The 22,850-nt window shown below is 32.8% G+C and overlaps 3 protein-coding genes across 3 annotated transcripts; all 3 read right to left on the bottom strand.

Annotated features, from left to right (window-relative positions):
• Positions 1-766, bottom strand: LOC100527712 (uncharacterized). Its single transcript, NM_001249395.2, is given in 1 exon segment — positions 1-766. A coding segment is annotated over 1 exon segment (429 nt). The 5' UTR covers positions 737-766; the 3' UTR covers positions 1-307.
• A 9,208-nt stretch (positions 767-9,974) lies between these two features.
• On the bottom strand, positions 9,975-11,424 carry LOC102668998 (protein FON2 SPARE1). Its single transcript, XM_006579663.4, has one exon. It carries the CDS (start codon positions 10,626-10,628, stop codon positions 10,272-10,274), a length of 357 nt encoding a protein of 118 aa, XP_006579726.1. The 5' UTR covers positions 10,629-11,424; the 3' UTR covers positions 9,975-10,271.
• Positions 11,425-12,946: 1,522 nt separating this feature from the next.
• LOC100810405 (transcription initiation factor IIE subunit alpha) lies at positions 12,947-21,468 on the bottom strand. Its single transcript, XM_003524463.5, has 10 exons — positions 21,193-21,468; positions 20,917-21,039; positions 20,348-20,468; positions 19,050-19,178; positions 18,743-18,852; positions 18,455-18,638; positions 16,854-17,045; positions 14,798-15,034; positions 14,484-14,679; positions 12,947-13,246 (listed from the first exon to the last, which is right to left on the bottom strand). Exons 1-10 carry the CDS (start codon positions 21,210-21,212, stop codon positions 13,143-13,145), a joined length of 1,416 nt encoding a protein of 471 aa, XP_003524511.1. The 5' UTR covers positions 21,213-21,468; the 3' UTR covers positions 12,947-13,142.
• Positions 21,469-22,850: the final 1,382 nt, after the last annotated feature.

The raw sequence follows: 22,850 nt of genomic DNA, 5'->3' as shown, positions 1-22,850 counted from the left end.
TCAATTAAAAATATACATCGCTGGAAATGAAAAAAATAAAAGAAGAAGAAGGAATTTCATAATAATTACTTTTTTAATAAAAAAAAAGATATTACCTCATGTGCCGGAATAAACCTTAGACACGTTAAAACTATAAAACGACGTCTTCAAATATTGTTTCCAACAACCTAAAAATTAAACTAGCTAAACAAACGGAAGGGATTTGAATCTGCAGCATTTATAAAACTAATAAACTAACATTTACTCAAAAAATAGAGACATGCACAATCTAAGATCGGCATGGCGGTGGTGATGACTCATTCAGATTTCAGAGGCGGCGCGTGAGGTAACCGGGCATGGGGCTAGCGCGTGGCGACCTGAGAGGGATTTCGCTGAGCTGCTTCCCGTTTCCATCGTAATAAATCACACCCGAGAAATCCAACGGCTCGCACTTGCCACCCATGAGAATCTCCTTCTGCCAAACGCCGCCGTTTCCCCACCCTTGTTGTGTCTCTTCCACGCTTCGCAGCTTCTTCTTGTTGTTGTGGTTGTGACCGAAAAGCGCTTTGCTTCTTATGTTGCTGAGAAGCTTCTTCGGCCGCGACTTCTTCAATTCCTTCTTCCACTCATCCTCTTTGGTCGGCTTCGCTGCTCTGCGCTTTGTTAGCAGCGCCAGAACCGCCGATATTGTTACGAGGAAGCCGTTGTTGTGGTGGCGCTTCGGCGAGTCCGAGGTTCCAACGTCGACGTCAACCATCGCGTTTTGTTTTCTTGTTTCTTTTGTTTCTGTTAGGCTTCAGAGTGTTGGGAGGTATATATAGAGTTTGCGTGTGGGTGCAAGTGGAACTGGCACAACCGTGAGAGAGAATCCATGAGAGATTGGACTTTTGATATTTAAAAAGTAATATTGTTAGAAAATTTTAATTTTTTCCTTTTTTGGCTAATTCATTTGTCATTTGTGAAATAAAATAATTAAAAATCATACCTAAATTATCAAGGTAGAAAATGTGCTTCATTGACTAATTGGTCAAATTTTAGATTATGTCTTACCATTTATGTAAAATAAAACAATATTTTGATTAGTCCGTGCTTTATGCATAATAAATATTTATTTTATATAATTAAAATTTATAATAAATAAATATTGTGTGTTTATTATTTATATATTTATTCTCTTTTATTTTATTAATTATTATATCTATCACTTTTTTTCTTTTTGTTTGGCTCTTCCATCTATTTAATACACTCTAGCTAAAATTATATGTAAGTTTCTAATTTTTCTTAGAGCGCTAATACAAAAACATCGCATTTTAGAGTGCACGGGGTGGGATCCAACAGAAAAAAAAATGTACGAGGTGCAGAAAATATTTAAAAATAAAAATAAAATAATAAATGTGATAAGTAATTATTTTGGATTGGACCTAAGCCTAATTATTAGAACGAGTTTTCTCGTGCACAATTTGTGTAGGGTTAACTAAATCAACACTCATGTATAAGACTTCTAACATGGAATTAGGAAAATTGAATCATATCTAGGTCTAGAGTAAGTTATAATGTTGCTACACCAAGACAAAGAAATATTATGCCTACGAGGCCTTGAGCATCACATTAAATAATTTATCCTAATTTTGACACCTATAAATATAACTAATGTAATTGTAGCATATAGATGGAGTGAGATCTATTTCTTTCAACCATCCTTTCCCATAACACTTAGTTGTGACAGAGATAATAGATTGGTATCTGATTAAATCCTTTACCCATAGAGCCTTACACTAGAGATAAGGATCCTAGTAAACACTTGGAAGTTTTCTTGAATGAGATGTTATTTATATTGAGGCTCCAAATGTGATATCGTATGAAATTATAAGGTTAATTTGGTGATAAAGAAAAAAGAAAGGAAAAATTATGAATTCGATAAAAAAAAAAATGATAATTCGCAGAGCTTTTCCAGAGAGAGAGAGAGGGTCTCAGCTCATTCTAATATATTCCTCAAGGGTCAGTCTATAGCTAGGATAATCTCATGACAACTTTGGTTAGGTGTTTTATCATAAGATTACTCAACAGCTATTGTTGAAGAGCCTTTCGGGAAAATTCTACAAGGAGGTGCTAACTTTGTCTGAAGATATCCAAATCCATATAGTAGTTAACTCAATAAAGAGACACCTTTTGTCCTATCTTTGACTAAGGGCATACCAAGGACAAGGAGCATAGAGGAGTTTAGAATCAGAGTTGTTAAGTACAGTACGTTAGATAGGAGCACCATCTTGAAGTCAACCGCACGGAATTTCAACCCAAAATCTACATTTTCCCTTCAAAACTCAAATTAAGCCTTAGCCATAGCTCTAAAGATAGTTACCAAAGGATTTTCCCCTTCAAAGCTTAAGGATTAGGGAAAATCATGATCCCACTCTTAAATTTTTAAAGATCGATTTAATTTGGGTTTAGGATCACCATATTGCAGCACGAATTCAGCCTGTGAGCTTCATCGTGAACAATTCCCTCATTATATTCTTAAAAATCTATAGACCAATCCTGTCAATACTTAAAAGTTCGTTTGTAAATAGCAAGGTATATTATTTATGGAAAAATAATAATCAACGAAACAGAGTTTCTTGGCCTCTTCCTGAAGTTTGCCACTAGTTGATTTTGAATTTTAATAGTTGTAAAGTGAATTTTACCGAACATAATTTTTTTTTTATACAGAGACAATGAATGAGTGTGAAAACTAGTTAGCGAGCATCAGATTATGATTTCTAAATGTCACGATCCGCGTGTCATTCCGTGTGCGAAAGGTAACACAAGTGGTCGAGTCAACGGTGGTGGAAGCAGCATTGCTGCAGTGTTGTCAACCTTGTGTGTGTATATATATACACTACCTGACCTACATTTTAAGAGGGTGTGTACCTGTATCTCTTATTTTTTTAAAATTTATTAAGTTTATAAATAAAATCTTATATTTTTATATTTTATTTTATTTATATTTATATAATTGATTTTATTTTTTTATAATTTATATTTACTGACAAAGTATCAGTATATATATATATATATTCAATAGATTATTCGACAATACAAATTGGAAATGCCTAAGTCTTAGCTTTTAAAACACCTGGACTTAGTGAGCCAAGTGGGAGCTTGTCTGGACCAAGTGTTGGACCCATCACCAACTTTACAAATCAATATTTTGCGCTTCTGGTTGCTATTGCTCCCTGACCCACCAACTTGTTACTTGTCACAAACTAATCACACTAATTAATTTCTCTTTTAAATAACTTTTGTCTTTTAAAAAAATTGTGTACCATAATATACGTTATTAAACATGGATTGCGATCATCTAATCACAGTAATTCGGTTGATAATATATGTTGAATTTTTTGAAAAATAATTCAATCCCCGGAAATCATACACTCTTGGAAAGGAAAATAAAAACTTTACGGTGATTAAAAAAAATGCAATTAAGACCCTGTATAATAAACAATTTTTGTCTGTTCGACTGGAGTGCCTATAATTGTTTGATGTAAATTATAATTAACGGCACTGAACCGTGCACGCTTTCATTTCAACTTGCACCACATCTTTTTAGATAGCTATTAGCCAATTAGTAATATCACACAATAATCTCTTTATTTTTAAGGTAGAGAAGAAGGTTTATGCACGGATAATATAACATTTTTTACGATTATTCAGTCACAACGTATATTAAATTTGTTGAATTTTAAAATAATTATTTTAAAATAATTTAATGATAGTTTATGATTAAACAATAATAAATAATATAAAACTGTTTTAGTAATATTTTTTTCAATTGATATCTTTTTTCCTTCGGAAAAAATTTGAGACAATTTATTTTAGTAGCACTGATCAGTCATGAAAATATCCTATTACAAACTATTGTTTTGTTTGATTAATAGAGAGGGAAAAAAAGTACAAAAAATACCCACCCACAGACGCATGCAAATGAAAGAATGATTTGTTTTTAATTTTCTTTTTACTTTCGATTCCTTTCTTCTTCTTCTTTTTGGACAAAAAGGAAAACAATCTTTCCTTTCTGATCCTCCCTCTTTCGATCGATTCCAAACATATGCTACAGCCTACATGTTCCAACATCCTAAATCGGATTAAGTAACCAAATTAAACAAGAATATTAGCTTCACGTTCAGCTAAAACAATTTGTTATCGTATATATAATTAATTTAATTGGTTACCTGTAAGAGGCCTTATCGTACAAACAGAAGGGAAAACAATTCATTGTTATCTTTCAATTGTGGACAGTGGTGAATTGAACTGAACTTTAATTAGTAAGGTATTGATTGGTAGGTTACCTTCCATTTTTACGTGTGCATTTGCCACGAATATTCGATGAGTTTGATTAGGTCAAGGGCAAGTGTGTGGTCTACGCGCGTTTTTGTGTTCGTCCACTAGAATCCTAAGATCCATGGTTCAACTCTTGCCAAATTATTTAAAGATTTAAAGAAAGAATAAAAGCTCCATGTGTACCCTAGTTTCAGTTTGGGTCAATCTTAATTATGCCCTGTATTCTGACCTACCCTTTTAATGATTCCAAGGGGGCATCTTTAGATGATTTATAGGGATCATTTGAATTCAGCATGCAATTACTGTTAACATAAATTTATTATAGGTATATGTCATAATCATTCATCAAGATTCAAGAATTCTGATTTAATTGCAATCTCTTTAAGGAAATATAAGATTAATTTAATAGTAAAAGAAAAAGAAAAAAGATGGTAAAGTTGGAATCTCTCGCTAATAAAAATTAATATTCATTGATAAAAAAATTAACTTAATTATATATAAGGATGGTTAACAAATTATGGGATTAAAGCCAAACTAATTACTGTTAAAAAAAAGCTAAACCAAATGCTGTTTACGGGAAAAAATCTAATGATAATGATAATAGTAAATATACATATAAGATGATAGTAAAAGTTTTAGACTTGTCTGGGTTCTCATTCGATCTTTTTTAATTTGTTAGCAAGTTATCTCATCCAATCCAAAAATTGTAAAAATGTATTTTGGATTTCTTTTGTAAATTAACCCGTTAATTTGACTTTTTTTCATTATTTAAGTGCTTAAGTTTTATTAAATTTATATCTATCAACAATTATAATTATTAAGTTTTCATTTGATTCTTAAATTGGCTCTGTCCTTAATTATTGTGGATAAGAGACTAAGTTTGTTTCGTACTTTTCATGCTCTTTTTTTATTTACTAAACACGCCACTTTCATTTTTAATTTTTTTGTCCAAAATATCTTCTGTTATTGCTACATTAATTTCCCAATAATTAATATTTAAATTGTTAAAGTTATGTTTGATTTAGAAAAGAAAGTAAAAGAAAAGGAAAGAGAAGGAAGAAAAAAGAATAAAAAGTGATATGATTTTTTAGATTGTTTGGTAGAGAAGTGAATAAAAGAAAAGGAAAATAATTTTTGTCTTTCTTTTGGTTTGATTTTGTAAAATAAGAGAGAGGAAAGAGAGAAAAATCTACATAAAATAACATAAATACCAGTATACAACTAGTATAATTAAAGAATAAAATGTTTTATAAATAAGGATATTTTTGTCCCTTTGTAGAAGACACTCTTCCTTCCTTTTCCATTCACTTTTAGAAGGAATATAAGAATGACATGAGATCCACCTGCAAGAATCTTTTTTTCTTTGTCTCCTCTAACCAAACAAACGAAGGATTAAAATTTTGAAGTTTTTTCTTCCTTTCTCAACTCACCTCTCTACTTTCTTGCATACCAAATGAAGTCTAAATCTCTAACGTCAGACTACACTCTTTTCTTGGGAGGGAAGAGGGAAGTTTCATGGTTTGAAAAAAATTTGGAGCGGAAATTAGGTGATGGGAGAAACCTTAGTTTTTGGCATGAGAATTGGTTGGCAAATGAATCACTTGCCTCTAAGTACAAGAAGTTTTTCTTGAATTCTTGTCAAAAGAAAAATTTAGTGGGTGATGTTGGTGTGTGGGAAGATGGTATATGGAGGTGGCGGTTAAGTCGGAGAAGACAGTGGTTCACATAGGAATTATCATTGGTGGAGTCATTTATGAAGGAATTAGAGGGCATTAATTTGGTGGAAAATGTGGAAGACAAAGTGCTTTGGAAAAGTAACTCAAAAAAGTTTTTCTTGGTTAAAAGTGCATATGAGTTCATCACTTCTAGCTATCGTTTTGTTGAAAACCTTTTCTACAAGCACCTTTGGGATTTATTCGTGCCAAGGAATGTTAACATATTCATTTGGAGGCTTTCGGTCAATAGATTGCCTACATTGGATAGTTTATTGTCTCGTGGTGTCACTTTGCAACAATTGGGAACTTCTCTATGTCCTTTTTGTAAAGTTTATGATGACACTTTGGAGCACCTTTTCTTTACTTGTACATTTGCATCTAAGGTGTGGAACCAATGTTATTCTTGGTAGGGTGTCATCACTACACTACACAGGGATGCTATAACACACTTCCATCTTCACGATTGTAGCTGGTTGGTGTGCCACGGTGTGGGCTTTGTGGTGTCATAGGAACTATATTATTTTTCAACAAAAAGATCTTGGTCTGGATTCGATGGTGGAGACCATAAAATTCAAAACTTGGGCATTGCTGGAAGTTAAAATTAAAGATTTTCAGTTCTCTTATTTGAGTGGTATTCAAATCCATTAATATGCCTTCAATGCTTGTGATTCTGATAGTTGTTGGTTGTTTATAAGTAGCTACGTACGTTTATACTTTATTGGGAGGGCTGCAAAATGCGGGTCTGAGTTAATTATGGGGCATGTAATATCAGGTTGAGTACATGGATTTGAGAAATGTTGTGAGCTCCAATATCAGGGAAACAACATGTAGGAACGGATTATATTTCAATCTCTCTAAATCCTGTATTATCTTGGTACTTCTGGTACCCATTATTAATATTATCATTTTTTGCAGACAAAAAAACTTTGTAGTAGTATGAAGCAAAATTTCATGATTATTTAACTTGATAATCCAAGAGATTATACAACAAAAGCTTGAATAATTTTGCACATGCCAATCCTGTTCTGGCCTGTTTGGAAATCCTATTAGGTGATTTGTAATGGGATATGATGATCCTGTGTTTTTTACGGAGAACATAGTTTTAATTAAAATGTATTATATTAGTGGGAATGATTAGAATGTGGACCAAGATGTGATGTATTCTTAAAAAAACATGGCATTTGGTATTGGTGGTGGATTTTGCGGTATTATACTTAAAAGCTCAACTAGACAAAAATTTTAAAAAAAATGCCAAAAACAATCGATGGTTGTCTAAGTAGATACTATTACTTTTTTTTATAGTTTTTTTTATTATAAAAAAGTTAGGTAAGTTGAATCCTAAGGGTTCAATAGGATTATGACAGATCTTAAAGTTTAGAAAATACTTACAAAAATACTTACTGATTATTCACAGACAAGAAGATCTTTATGTCGCCAATAAAAAATAGATTATCCACTAATAATGGATGGTTGTCTAAGTATATATTACACTTTTTTTGGTTCTAATCAAACGATGCATGAAACTGGGGTGCCTCTTACCAAAGAAAGTGGAAATATATGGTTAATGGAAGTGGGGATGTGATTTTGTTGAAAGAATGCGAAAATGTGACCAGATAGGTGGTGGTATGTTTTTTAAAAGAAAACTATTAGGGTGGTGTGTTTAATAAAAATGAATGGTATAAAAAATAATTCCCCTAAATTGTAGGACATTGAGCCTAAAGTCCTATTCTTCCTACACCATTCAAATTTTTTTTACATCAAATATTTTTAAAAATTCTAACTTTATTCTTTTTTACTTCTTTGTTTCTTTCTTTTTTTATTCTCTTCATGTAGCCTATATGGATTTGGCAACTTTTACGTTATTAACACAATGCTCTAACCAACTGAGTTAATAAGTTAATTATATTAAAAATAATTAACATTGTTATATATAACATTAAAATTTTTAATGTATATTTAATACACATGTAAGTTTACATAATAAATTTTGTAATAATTAATTTTAATCTAATAATGTATTTTTTTGTATATATAAATTTTAAATAAAAATTATAGGATACCAATCCATAAGTTTCTTATGGATTGCCAATCTGTATGTAAGGGCATTTTTTATTTTTCCCTCTCATTGCTGGATGTATTGAAAAAATACTGGGTGCAGAAAGAAAATCCCAAGCCCAAAACCGATGAAGAGTAATCCAAGCCAGAATTTAACCAGTCTCAATCTCTAAATAGCCCATTTAAGAAAACGAATGATTGGACCAAGGACTCGGATGTATTATATCATTAAGACTTAAGGATTGTTATTTTCTGTACTAACTTTTGGTTTTAACTACACCACATATGTGCTTAAAAAAAAAAAAAACAATACCACATATGAATATATTTATTATTTCTTCCGAAATTATAATTTGTAATGTATTATTTTTCTGAAATTTTAATTCTAAAAATAATTTGCAAAACACTTTCGAATTTTTCATCACTAGGAAAGTTAAAGACAACAAAAACAGAAAATAAATTATAATTTTTAAAAAAATCAATCTCACTTCTTATGTTTTCTGTGCTTTACATATATTTATATATTCTCCTTTATATACATTCCCTTTTTCTTTTTGTGGTCACTTTTTCTAATCAAACGTGATAAAAAGTATGTGCCATTATCTATTATATGTTGAACCAATATTTTTTTATATGCTATTTTACTTATGAAAGGTTTGTTCATATATATATAATTCTAATTTTTAGTAGATAATTCTCTTAACAAATGGAGAAATTATTAATATTCATGTTTTAAAGACATTGAATGTATTTATTGTTTCATTCAATTATTTTTGTTAAATATTAAAATCATTAACAAAAGAATATTGTAATTTTTTTTCTTTTGTGTTTATATGTAGGTTAAGGGACTTGGGTAACAATGTTTTCAAATGATTTAATCTTTTTAACTTATTTGATTAACTTAAATATTTATTTAATCAATCTATTAAAATGGGTTAGCTCAACACCTAAAAGCTTCATACACAAGGCACAATAATAAAGTGAGATTTGTATAATTATTAATAATATAAAACGAAAAATAAAAACCATAAAAATAGTAAAATAAAATCCCCCATGGACAAAAAGTGGAGTCTCCACTATTTCAGAGTCAACTCCATAGGCTAGCAATAGTTGCAAGAGAGGGTGAACGCATTAGAGAGGGTGAAAGTACAAAGCAAGAGAAGGGAGGGTCCCCAACCCTATAAAGCCACAATTAACCACTCCACCAAACAGACTAAAAAGAGGCCTAATTTCACTATCCTTCAAATGAATCAACACTCATCGGATGCCTCTACTCCACTGAGCTTTTAAAGATGGCATTGAATTGTGAGGACGGAAATGAAGTAGTTAAACTTTATCAAACTAATACCCACCCCGCTTGAAATTAGAAAAGACAAATTAAAATTTTAGAAAGTGATCGAATGTGACATTAAGCACAAAAAGTCCGAATTTGATGGTAAAATGTTACTTAAAACAACCATTGAAGCAAATATTTCCTAAGTAAAGGAAAAAGAGAGACAATTACAGCAAAGACCTACGTGAGCATCTATGTGGAGCAAGTGTGCTTCTTTGGTCCATGTGTAGTTTAAAGTCAACCCTATTCTAGCAACATCCCTGCATGATCACATGTATTTTCAAAGCCCCTTATTATCATAACTAACGCCAATATTAAAATGCATGTCTTTTCGGATATCTTGTTAATTAACTTCTTCTTCCTTGATGCCGTGCCGTCACAACCACTACAAATCAAACATAATATAGTATTTTTTTTAAAAGGCTTTTTTCTTTTTCTTTTATCAATCAGCATAATATTTAAGCATCTCATATTGCTTCAAGCCAATTAATTAATTAAGTAGGCCATATTGGCGCGCGTGTTTCATCAAAACCAAACTATATATATAATTCGAACAACATTAATAGAATTAATTGTTCCCATTGGATCAATTATGGCGCAAATTCTATATTACAAAAACATAATAGATATTCAACGAAATATACATTTATAAATAAATGATAACAATAATATTCATCACACACATGTACACAGAGAATTAAGTATAATATGAATAATAGTAATAATAATAAATTATTAGTTTATAAAGAGAGGAATTATATGTATATATAACAAATTTTTTTACTAGAACTAGACAAATTCTCCTTTTATGAATACACAAAATTACATTATATCACGGTGAAAAATTGAAAAAACAAAGTATGTGAACCTCATTAATGGTGCAATGGGTTTGGACCAGTTGGAACAAGGCGTTTCTCAACACCATAGCGTGGATCAATCTCGGTCTCCTTTGACTCCGGCACGCCACTCCGGTGGTGGTGATGCTGATGATGATGATGGTGGTGGCGGTGGCGGTGGCGGTGGCGGCGGAGAAATGGGGTGAAGTCAAATCCTCGGCCAGCTGCTAAGATTCTTCTATTTCTAGACAGAGAGAACTGAAGTTGGTTGTTGCTTATGATGGCCTTATCATTGTTGGATTTGGAACCAAACCAGCCATGAAAGAGTACCAAGAAGAGGAAGAGCCAAAGAATGAAGCTTAGTAGATGTTGGAATCTGATGATCATGGCCATGATGATGGGTGAGATAAAGTAGAGAGAGATATGAACGATTGCATGGAGAGAGAAGTGGTTTGAAAGGACAATTTGAGGACAAACAAATAATGGGGTTTTAGAAGAAGTTGGACTTTAGAATAGGTTTGACAGCTTGAAGGTGCATAAGAAATGCTGCTACGGAAGCTTGACATGGGGGAGTGCTTGCTTCCATTAGACTATAGCTTATTATTTTTATACACATATAATATAAGGTATAATTAATTTGGAGTGAGAGAGAGAAAGAGGGGTTGAGTTAATTTGGAAGGTCCAGTAGATGCGGAGAGGGGGCAGAATTGTCGAGCATTCTTCTTCCAATGAAGCTTCCTTTGCGCTCAAGGAACAAAGTGGTCATTAAGAGCACATTGTCAAACCTTCAATTATATATTGCACACTACCACCATACTTGCCCGAGAAATTTGTAACTAGGGAATATATCTATTTATTAGATAAATATATTATGGCAAAATTTAAATTTTGTGCATTTGGTATGTGTTGTTATCAGTGATTATGAAGTATTCAGCAAATAAAAAATAAAAAACAGGGATTATGAAGTTCCATTAACTCATAAAAAGCTATGATATAATCGCTTATAGCCTAAAAAGATAGAGATGGAGTGTTAGAGGACGTCTCGAAAAGGTACTTTGTCTAGTAAAATTTGGTGGGTTTTTAAAATTTTCAAAACCATCAACTCCGAGTTTCTAACCTTCATCTATAAAGAACAACGACACCTTCATTATGTACCAGAGATGTGGAGCAATCGAATAAGGTAAAAAAGATAAAAATAAATGGAAACACAAAATTATAAATGCAAAATGAATTCGTTTAATTTGATATATCTCCTCTTTCTCTTTTCCCGTTTTCCTGGGTAAAATATCTATTCTTGAGATATACTTTGTCTGAACACAGGTTACGGCAACAAGCTGTATAGTGACCGGCAGAAAAAAAAAGAGAGAAAATAGCTGTGAGATTATTTTGACTAAGATTTTTGGTTTTTTTGGTATTGACCGACATTTGATTTTAAATAAAGAAAATAAACTTATATACCTACATTTGAAATCTCCCTCTTTTATGTTCTATTTTTAACCATATGTATAATTATAAATTATATCATTGGTATTTGACCTTTAGCTCAGCTTCAGCATAAACGAGCTGGCATTAAGTATTCAGATACGTTTCATCAATATTTATTTATATATAATTATGCTAATTCACACTTCTGCACTCTACATTATATATATACGTTGGAACACGCTAAAGTTGCATAGGAGAGCTGAAAACACTTGCTTCAATTAGACTCTTCTTTCCGTCCTCTTTCAAATTATATTGTTTGATTGATTTACGCTGACAAATGAATTGATAACATGTTCACACCCCATATATCTCTTCTGATGGACTTCGGGCATGTGGATGTGGGTCTTAAAATTTGTTTCTAGCTTTCTATGACTTTTGAGTAACGGACGCATGTTACCTCCAAATAGTATAAATTTATTTTGACCTCTATATTTTACAGTCCAGAGATAAATGTACGAAAATTTGCATCTTGAATCTTGATTATCATATTAATGCAAGGAAAACAACATTGAAGCATTCAAATGCTTGCAAGGTAGAGTAACCTATACAAAAGACAGAGAGAAAAAGAGACGCAAATTAAATGGTTAATGATCTTGAAAATTTAAAATTGCAATCACTTCCAAATTATACGTCGGTGTTTTTAAATGAACTTAGTGTTTAAAAAGAAATGTTATAAACAAATTGAAAATACTTGTTAACAAGTTACTGATTACTAAAGTCAAAAAGAGATATATAGTTTGTTTGGTTATTAGAAAGAAGGGTTTTAGAGTTGAATGAAAAAGAGGGAAGGAGAGAGATGTTGGTTTGAATTTCCCACTAATATTCTAAGAAAAACTAATAATGGCTGATAAAAAAAAAATTACTAAAGCCAATTTAACGGGATATAAAATTTGACTTTAATTCTAGACGCCAGCCAACGAACACACTGCCCATCTCTCATTACACCTTTTGTACATTTTCGGGAAATGGACAACTAGGATGAGTTTTGCAAAATGAAGGCATTGTCGGGAATAGCAGAGGAGATATAATTCAGGGCTCACCATTTTCTTCATTGGTGTGAGCAACACCACAGGTAAAACGTTGGGATGTCCCATTACTCACAAATCTAGGTATCCATTGGTAAATAGTATGTGATCACGATGGAATAAAGTTAGAGACACTATTTTTGGACGGCTAAGTTTCAAACTAGAGTTGTTGTTCATCCAATATGCGACGAATACTGATGATTACCAACTAAAAAGTCAACTGCGCACCTTATCTGAAGCCGTTGACGCATAACACCACAATAAGATGCACAAGCAATAATATATGAGCAGTTAATTCTGGTTTTGTGGTACATAATTTGAAGCGATATTATTAATTAGCGCTGGCCTTTGCAAATCAGAATAGGCCATTACATTCTACTGACCAGATAATTTTTCATCAACCTTCCTCCCAGTCAACGTCGTCATCGTCGTCATCATCTTCTGCTGCAACTTCCTCAGCTTCAACATTCAAATCAACCGTGTAACCTCCATTTCCATTGCCTTTTAAAAATTACACCCAATGCATAAATTAGTGGACACAAATAACACTATCAACCAAAAGAAAAAATAAAATAAAGTTATGAGCGGAGTTGCTAACTAGGAAATTTCAGATATGGACCCAGTCAATATTAACATTGGCATAAACATACAAAAAAAGTTTTATTGGTGTCAGTCAAATCTGGGGGGGAAAAAGGTGTTCAGAGCAATAGCAAACAAGCTCCTACTCAATAGCCCCATCAAGCGCATCTTAATGTCTGATTCTCAGACAAGGTTTCCTAAGACTTGAGTTTGAGAACAGAGAATAGTCATGACATTTTGTTTGTGACTTGAGTTTGAGAACAGAGAATAGTCAGAATACTTACGACTGTAGTATGTAATTTCAGCTTGTTTCAATAAATGATTTCAGTTCAAATTTGATGTTCTATCACAATCACAAACATAAATCACAAAATTGATCCTCAATTGCATCAGTGTAGTCTCTTAAAAAAAGAGTCTTAGTTTTCTAATTCCAATCTTTTAAAGTGTCTAATCAATATGAAAAACCCAGCACAAGAAGTGCCATAATATTACTGAAAAATCAACTTAATAAGACCCAGACAAATTAAATGGGTCCATAACACAGATATGACTTCATATTTAAATATTACTAGCAACACATCACCTCAAATAACAAAGTAATCCTTCCTATTCACAACACTTGACACAATTTCTTGACAGTAGTTCCTTCCATATTATTCAAAATAGTGTTTAAGGGAACCAACTTTTATGCTGGTCCAACTAACACCAGTCAGTCAAACATGATCCAAACCAAGGATTTAAATAGCAGACCTTATCAGTTGGTGCAGCACAACACCATATTTGCAGAAAATGTCACAAACACATTACAGTGAGTACAGATTGCACTAGCCTGCAATGGCTGCAACACATACTGCAACTGCAATTTAAAATCCCAGTATGGCAACCAACCTAAGAAAACTATTAAAGCCATTGTTTCCTGGTTGATGTTGAGAACATTGATGGAATACAAAGGTAGCATTTGACATGCAAATAGAATGGAATCAAATAGTCTGTTCTATTCTCAGATCTACCCTTTTAGTGAAATCAAAATTTATTATTTAAAGTTTTATGCTTTTTAGAGGGGACTTGGGAAGTAGCATTAAACATATGTTTCAAAACATTAGGGATTACTTGAGGATCCAAATTTTAGTCAAATCACATTAGAAGACAACAATTGTACCTGCAATTGGAGCCTCCTCCCATTCAGTATCATCATCGTCTTCCTCACGTTTTGATTTCATGCCAACCTGGCGAATGGAAGTACTGCTAGAAGGATTAGCAGCAGCAAGTGTATTTGACAATTGTTTTTTTGCAGCTTCTTCCAATTCGTGTTGTTGTTTAAGTAAAGCAGCATAATAAGCCTTAATATACTCATCCTATAATAATAGTAAAAGAAACAGAAATATTTAGCGAACAAAAATGGTCTTATACCTTTGGGATGAAGGGCAACGGAACTCAAACAAAAAGGGAAAAAGTTCATCTTATTTTAAGAACCTGTATATTTTGATTGTTGTCATGTCCAATTGTTGACTTCTTGTCATCTGTGTACTGTGCTGCTGTGGAAGTTGAAGTCCCATCCATCTTTGTTTCTTGCTTCACCTCTCCACGTTGTTCCTTTGTAAGATTCATACCTGATGTAATCATCCATGGAGGCAAAACCTTTAAAGATGTACTGTCAGTTTCAGACTTAACACCCTCTCCTTTGCCTTCAGTATTGAAGTCAACTACAACCTGTCACATTCATCAAAAGACTAAGTATTTAGAACTATTTAAGGAATATATGCCGGATGCAAAAATTGAAAAGCTTCGTATAAGATTCATTATGATATAATATAACTTGTTTCAATAAAGAAAAGGTTAAAACTGTTTTTAACTGCAAACACTATAAGAAAGGAAAACAGGCATGAAACCAAGACAATCAAGCAAGTTGGCAAGGATGTTCATGATACACTTGGACATACAAACTACCATATTACCACCACAAACAGAGAAAGATCCTATTTCATTACGGGCCAATTTAAGGCATGCTCTACTTTTTTGTATTAATCCACTCCTTAATGAGTAGAAAGTTGTCCTTGAAAATCCAAAACTCCCTCCAATATCTTCAGGCAGTGGTTCAAAAATAACAACAATAATGTGTGTGGTTCTAGTAGATCAATGTCAACTTATCAAGTAGGGTATTTGGCAAGTTTGGTGACCACTGTATGCCCCCTTTTCTTTGGATCAGTTTCTTTTTAAATTCAAAGGCTTTAGCAGGACTGAGAAGGAAGTTTATTCGATAGTGGGGTGTTATCTTCTTTGGTGTCTATTTGGTTTTAAAATGCTTGTATTTTTTTTAAAAAAAACACTTCTCAGCCCTCAGATCTGATTTGGTAAAAGATATTTGTTGGAATTATAAACCTGAGGCTGAGTGATAAAAAAGGCTCAGATAAGGATCAACTATAGGGCTTGGATCCTAGCAAGGAACCTATACCAAAAGTGTACTCCAGAAGGAGGTAGGGACAGTGAGGGAATTTTCTGTCATGGGGATTTCGTGACGTGGCTGAGTTAGTTAGAGGATATTATGAGAGAAGGGTTGGAAGGGGGGAGGAAAGCACTAATTTGCAGGACTGAGAGTAGTATCTTGGAGGGGCCTTTGGTTCCAGTAGGAGAATTGTTTTCTCTGGTTGGCATTAATAAAATCATTTCCAGTGCTCATTTTTCTGTTATTTCCTGGATTACATATTGTTTTCTATCTTTTTTCTCCTTGGTATTTATCACTATCCCAATTTCCAAATTAGCTTTATTGCATTGTACAACTCAGGTTCATTGTATCTTAAGAAATTGAGATAATTACCCTTTTTTGTGAGTGTACTCTATTAATAATCTCTGTATATATATCATTTAACTGAGTGTGTGTAACTGTGTATTGACCATTAAAGAATATTCACTCGAAATCAATCTTATTTTTATCTTCAACTATATTTTTCAGGCCTCACTTAGGTTCTTGGCAAATGGTTTTTAAGAGTGGTAGCAGGCAGATATGTAAAGACACTAAAATGCTTTATTTGTTATTATACTAATGTTTTTATCTGATTTCTCTTTGTTTCTTCTTGCAGAGTCTTTGACTCCTTGTTAAGTAAGGTATTATCCTCTTCCATCATATTCTTTCCTCCTTCTAACAATATTTTTTATTTTAACACCCCTCCCCCCCAAAAAAAAGGTGCATGCTATGAGATGCAACCCAGAGATTCAAATTCATCCAAGTGATAAATAAAAACAATCAGCTCCATCTTTTTTTAAAGTTGAGATATCGGCACTATTTGATCACCAAAATGGAAAGGACAATTATTTTGTTCCAACTAAATGAAATCAATGAGTTTTTAATTTTCTTAAAGATAAGGAAATTTTATCAGAAAGAAAAGATGGAATGTATGATATGAAGAGAATAATACCTCATTCACAACAAGGAGGGATCAATCTAATAAAATTGGGGAGAAAAAAAGTACAATGGTTGCCCAGTCTTTGCACATGCCAGAAATAATAACACCCTTAAACAGGATAATGTTACCTTAGTGTCTCCACTGTAAGGCACTCCATTATATCCTGGCTGCGAAATTTTAGAATCACCAGCATTGATATCTCCATTAGCTGCACGGACAGCAGCACTAGCTCTAGCTTCCCATGCTTGAAGACTGCCAAATTCAGGGACAGGCAAGTCTTTTACCCGACTGAGTTGGTCCATTAAAGGCTTGAGCTGTACCTGCACTAGCACAAGAAGTACAACAGTCATCACAAGATTAACTGTGGACCAGTAGCAACCACAAAATAAATGTCACCAATATGTAAAGTCTAACAATATATCATGAAATTCAAATGAGATTAAGATACCTATAGGCAAGGTCGTGACATTCATAAACTGACCCAAGTTTTGCACCTATACTGAATACTCACCCAACAAAATGTGCCCAACATATATATTATATACTAGCATAGAATATGATGGTTGGTCAAAACTAGTTAAGTAGTTGACCTTCTAAAAACTTGAGTGTGTCAGGTTTAGCTCAAGGTTATCTGGTTGTCTTGGGCCATTTCTAAACTAAAGTGGGTCATACATTGGATTGGGCCACTAAAAGAAGGTGTCCAATAATGTTTTGTGCCAAAATGCTGCATTCAAGCTTGAACTAGCAGCAAATTCATTGTTTTGATCATCTCCCAAGTCCCAATTAGGGCTGGACTGGAATGATGTATAGAAGAATGGAAAACAGGGATGCTGCCTCATGGTTCTTTCTTCTTTGTAATTTGTTGCAGTTGGTAACCTCCCCATGCTGCTACAGTTACGAATTTCTTATATTGGTAAGATGGAAGCGCTAAATTCAGTTTTGTCTTTTTCTTAGGCAGTGATTATCATTTAGCAATCACGTGGGTAGAGAAGAGACAGGTTCAAATGCATGAAACCTAACACATTTATACATGGGAGGTTTTTTTTTACTTTTCATAATGTTGGCTTCTGGTTGAACTTAGAGTGGTATCCAGTTCCAAAGTGAAATATTATGATTGAGTGTAAGTTTTTAGTAAAAATGGGTTTCAAACATTCTTTAGATTTGGACTCGTACACATGCAAATCAGGCTTACAGGGTCTATATAAATTAAATTCTTTCACCTAAAATATCATGTCTGTAAAATTAAGAAGAAAAAAATCACTTTATTATGCAACATGAAATCAATTAGAAGTGGCATTTAAGCTTACTACCAAATGACAGGTCTAAAACTGAAATCCATTATCAGCATGCAATTACACATCCTACTTTTGTTTATTTATATTTCAATTTAGTTACTCCCCGGTGCATCTTTAAGTAGGTGAATCACATTACACAACTTAGCTCAACATTAAGATAAAGAATCATAGAGATAGTCTAATGATGCATGAAAACAGAAAACAAACCCTGCAATCATCGCCCTTAAGGAAAATATGACTTGGCATATTCTAACATTTCATACATAATAGCACAACCATTGCTTGCTACAAACTATGTTAATTAAGTTTCCCAGTTCTTGAAAACAACAATGATAACCAATTAAGCATCATCAACAATAGCAAATCTAAGTAAAACGATCCATCATATGAAGCAACAAATAGAAATAAACAGCATAGTAAAATCAGATAAGAACCTCCATCTTTTGAAGCATGTCCTTTAACTTTTCGCGCCGTCGTCTTCTTGCATTATCATCTCCATCTCCCCTTTCTTGAGCAGCTATCTTATCACTTTCAACCTCTAGTCTTCCATTACAACTTTCACAATGGAAGTCCTCATCTTCAAATGACACTAACCGCAGAGCATCCAAAGCATTATATCTAAAATAAGTCATAAGCCCAAGTGTTATGGAACAGAAATGCATCAACACAAACAAAATAACTATGACATATTATGATCTTGATATTACAATGATTATTGAAACCTTTTTCCACAGTTTGGACATATGTATTCCTGAAGTGTGTTTTTGTTCTCCAACTCATCTTTCAGCTTATGCTTCATGCGATGTAGTCTGTACCTAATCACATCGTATATCTGCAATGAAAATCAACATAAGATTTCCTAAAATCTATATAAGGAGGGGGCATAAATTTGCTGTACACTTGTAATGGTTCAAATAAAATGCTACTAAAATGGGTAAAATAGCACCATTTCCACTTCTCCCTGCAATAAAACAGCCAAATATCCTTGGAAAACCACAATTCTGGAAAAATTAGAGAGAAGAGATGGACCTGTGCATAATCTAGACAACAGTAAGAGTGTGTGTGCAGCTTGACCTTTTCTTCTCCCTCTTTTGCTGTCTGTTGACCATCAGCTGTAGCAGCTACAGCAGCACTATAAATTTTTGCACCTTTGGCTGTCTGAGGTCAAATCAGAAAAAATGTACTTGACTATATACATTCACCCACACTTCTCACATACAAGCAAATCTAACAACGAAAAATAATTAAAACAAAACTAATAAAGCACACATCTTAGAATTTGGGCTAACAGATCTCTTCTCCATTACTTTATATCTTCTCCACCTCATTCTCAGCCCGCTGCCCCAATACCTCTAGTTTCCCCACAGGTCACTATCCCCTCTTCAGTTCTTTCCCCTCCTTCTTCCTCCTCACAGTCCTTCAACTTCAGAGTCTATTTCCTCCTCTTCTCAATCTTGCTCTCACATTTCTTCTCCACCAGCTTCTCGTCCTGTCAATACTCACCCTATGCAAACCAGATCCAATTCTGGCATTGTCATGCCTAGATTCTATCCAACTTTGGTCATGTGGAACCAAGGAATGTCAAACAGACATTAAAAGATGAGAATTGGCTTGCTGCCATGAAAGTGGGTTTACTGCTCTGAAGCAAAACAAAACCTGAACACTAGTCCCTCTTCCGCTTATAGGGGTTTTTTTTAAAAAGGGTTAGGGAATTGCCCCCACCCCCCAAAAAAAAATGACATTGTTTTGAAACCCAAAATGGGTTTTCCTAAAGCCTCACTCTAACACCACTACTTTAACCATGAAATGCATTGCTATTCAGACTGTGTAGTGGTCCATGGCCGCTTCTCACCGCTATTGCACACTATTGATAAATGATAACTATGGTGGGTTAGCACAAAACAACATGACTAAACATTAAAAGTTTATTGCACCTTATTGGATAATAATCTATCGGGTTGTTCTATCTTTTATTAAGTGAAACTCTCAAGTATCCCTACCTTATATTCTTCATTAAATTACAATGGGGAGGAAAAAGCATTAAGAGTTAAGATATGAAAATACCATATTAATATAAAATGAAATATCCCATTTTATTTCTTTCCTTTATAGTGTTATTCTGCAGTTTTCAACTTATATGAAATATGGTCATAAATAATCTGTCAAATTGCTATGTAAAGGGATGACTTAACACCAGTCAGCAATAATGAGTCTGTTGAGCTCATTCAAAAGAGAAATTCTAAGCCATTTCTCACAATCAAGATATGAATCAGACAAAAGAAATTGTCTATTTGATTGGCTAATGCAAAGACAAACCAAATAGTTACCTCTCTCCTATGATCCCGAGTAATGATCTTTTCTTCTTCAAAAAACCTCAGAGTTCGACGAAGTTGTTTTGTATGTAATTTGAGGTCCTTTGCCAAGTCTTCTTCTCTAACCCATTGTCGTCTGAAATAAATGTTAAAAGGGTACAGTTAAACACCAAATTCAACAAATAATGAGCCTGCATTTTTTCAACTACAACATATAGTCAAGTTCAACCTATATCATTTTTGCCATTTCTTTCCCTTTTCTTTCATTTAATCTATTCTGCTTTCCCATCCACTCTATTTCACTTAAAAATTCAAATAACTCCCATTCTCTTTATGTTTCCCTTTCTTTGTAATTGCACACATGTATAAGTTCCATGGTTTTAAATTGCAGTGAGCAATCCAATATTGAGCTTCTTAAAGTCTAAAAATAGCATCGTAACCACAATCACAGCAGCATTAGTCCACAACTATCCACAATTTAGCTACTCAGCCACCTTAATTCAAAACCACGCGTTCTACTTTCAACAGAGCAAAACACAAAGGTATGTCTTCAAAAGCTGATAAAACAAGATGGAAAGCCGAACCTCGTGAGCGCGTCAAGAACCACCACAGCTATTCCCCTGTTATCACTCCTTCCCGTTTTGGGCTGATTATCTCCTTTGCTGGTAAGATCATCGTAAAAAGCCCTCGCCGCTAGTTTAACCAGCCTACGCACATTCGTTCAACAAATTAAAACAAAAATTAGCATATCCTGAATTCAGTGAATTGCAGCTCAAAACCGCTTATGTTTCTTCTTTCTCCTTGTTGTTTGATTAAACGCAATTTCGATGCACGGGAACTAGAAAGAGAGGAAGCATTACTTGTTGTAGGGTTCAATCATCGATTCGACGTGGTTTAGGGTTTTAGCACAAAAGTTAGGGTTCTAGAGAGCACAGTGAGTGCAGTTCGTTGAATGGTGTGAAGCAAGGTCGAAAGATATCTGCCCCGAGAATTTGGATTTCAATAACTGCCACAACAAATGTTAGGATTTTGTCAAAAGCGTTTATATGGAGAGGGGAATGGAACGAACTAGCGACGCTTTCGTTGTCGTGAATGATGGGCCTTTCGGGCTTTATCCATTTCCGCGACTCAATAGCCTTACGACTCTTGTACCTACCTAGGGGGGGAAAAATCTTTGAATTCGTCGATATTTTAAATGAATTTATTTAGGTATTGTAATTTTTGAAAAACAAAAACTGGTGGTGTTGTAAAATCTAATTCATCTTAATATATTTAAGCAAACAAATAGTACAGACTAAAACATAAAAGGAATTACATTTTTTTAAAACCATTAATTAATTTTTTTTAAAATGTTAAAGTCTAATATATCTAACTCTTAGTGTGAAGCACTGGTTTAGAGGTTTATTTTTTTAAGAAAAGTAGCTCTATGCTATGCAAATTATTAAATTTCCACTTGTTTAGATTGGTTTAAATGAATATAGTTATAGTTATAGTTATGTATATAATTATAGGTTTAAAATTATTGTACTTCTTGAAAATAAGCGACTGATGGTTGGGGATACTTGCATTTCTAAGGTATTTGGTTCGATTTTGTAAAAATTCTTTTAGTTAAAAGCGTATATTTGTAGCAAAAAAAATTACAAATTGTTCTAATGCTTTTTATAATAGCTTAAAAAAACACTCTACAAATATTTGTTTCACAAAATTATTTTTAAAAATATTAAGCAAACCAATTGTTTCATTGTGATTCTTGTGTTGTTTTAGTTATAAAGTGGGTTTAATTAAAATCAACCTCATGAATTTTTATAAATGCATTTGAAATTCTCATTTTACACATAACTAGCGTAACTCTCCGTCTTGTACGGTATGAACCGATTTTATAATTTATAAATTTTTATATTATTATCATTTTCAAAAAAATTGTAAAACATTATATGTTTTCGATTTATACGAATAAAAAGAAATTCATAAATTTTTCAATTCTTTATATTTTTATAAGAACATATTAGTATATATGTTTGTAAATATTAAAAAAATATATTAAATTCGTTATAAATATTAATATTTATTTAAATAATTTAATACTCACACACACACACATATATATATATATATTATCATTTTAAATATACATACATAATTTTGTATAACTAAAATATATTTATTTTTCATAAATGTAAAAATTATTATATCTAATTTAAATATTATAAAGTGTGGGATTATAATACCATTTCATCATATTTATAAAATTGATTAATGTCATAACGCGTGTGTCTAGGACCTTATTTACTAATTTTCAATAAATATTTCCTATTCTTAATTCTCAATTCTTCCATTTTTAAATAATTAGCATCATTGTCAATTTTAATAAAATATGAATGATTTTTATTGTAGACTCGGTTTAAGATATTGAATGTTATAAAGTAAATTGGTAGCATCTTCCTTGAGCTAATTTAATCCATTAATTATGCATAAATTTTAAGTGTGAATTTAAATCCTACACTAATTTTTATTTTTT

The sequence above is a fragment of the Glycine max genome, chromosome 5 (genome assembly GCF_000004515.6).
Source record: "Glycine max cultivar Williams 82 chromosome 5, Glycine_max_v4.0, whole genome shotgun sequence".
Classification (NCBI taxonomy): domain Eukaryota; kingdom Viridiplantae; phylum Streptophyta; class Magnoliopsida; order Fabales; family Fabaceae; genus Glycine; species Glycine max.
The sequence above is the reverse complement of the archived record's forward strand: the minus strand, read 5'-3'. Positions and strand labels throughout refer to the sequence as shown.

Coding starts and splice junctions, on each gene's coding strand:
- LOC102668998 (XM_006579663.4), bottom strand. CDS start 10,628: ATGGCCATGATCATCAGATTCCAACATCTACTAAGCTTCATTCTTTGG.
- LOC100810405 (XM_003524463.5), bottom strand. CDS start 21,212: ATGATTGAACCCTACAACAA. Junction 19,179..20,347: donor CTCGGGATCATAGGAGAGAG/GTAACTATTTGG, acceptor ATTTGACCTCAG/ACAGCCAAAGGTGCAAAAAT. Junction 13,247..14,483: donor GGAGGAGGCTCCAATTGCAG/GTACAATTGTTG, acceptor AATTTTTAAAAG/GCAATGGAAATGGAGGTTAC.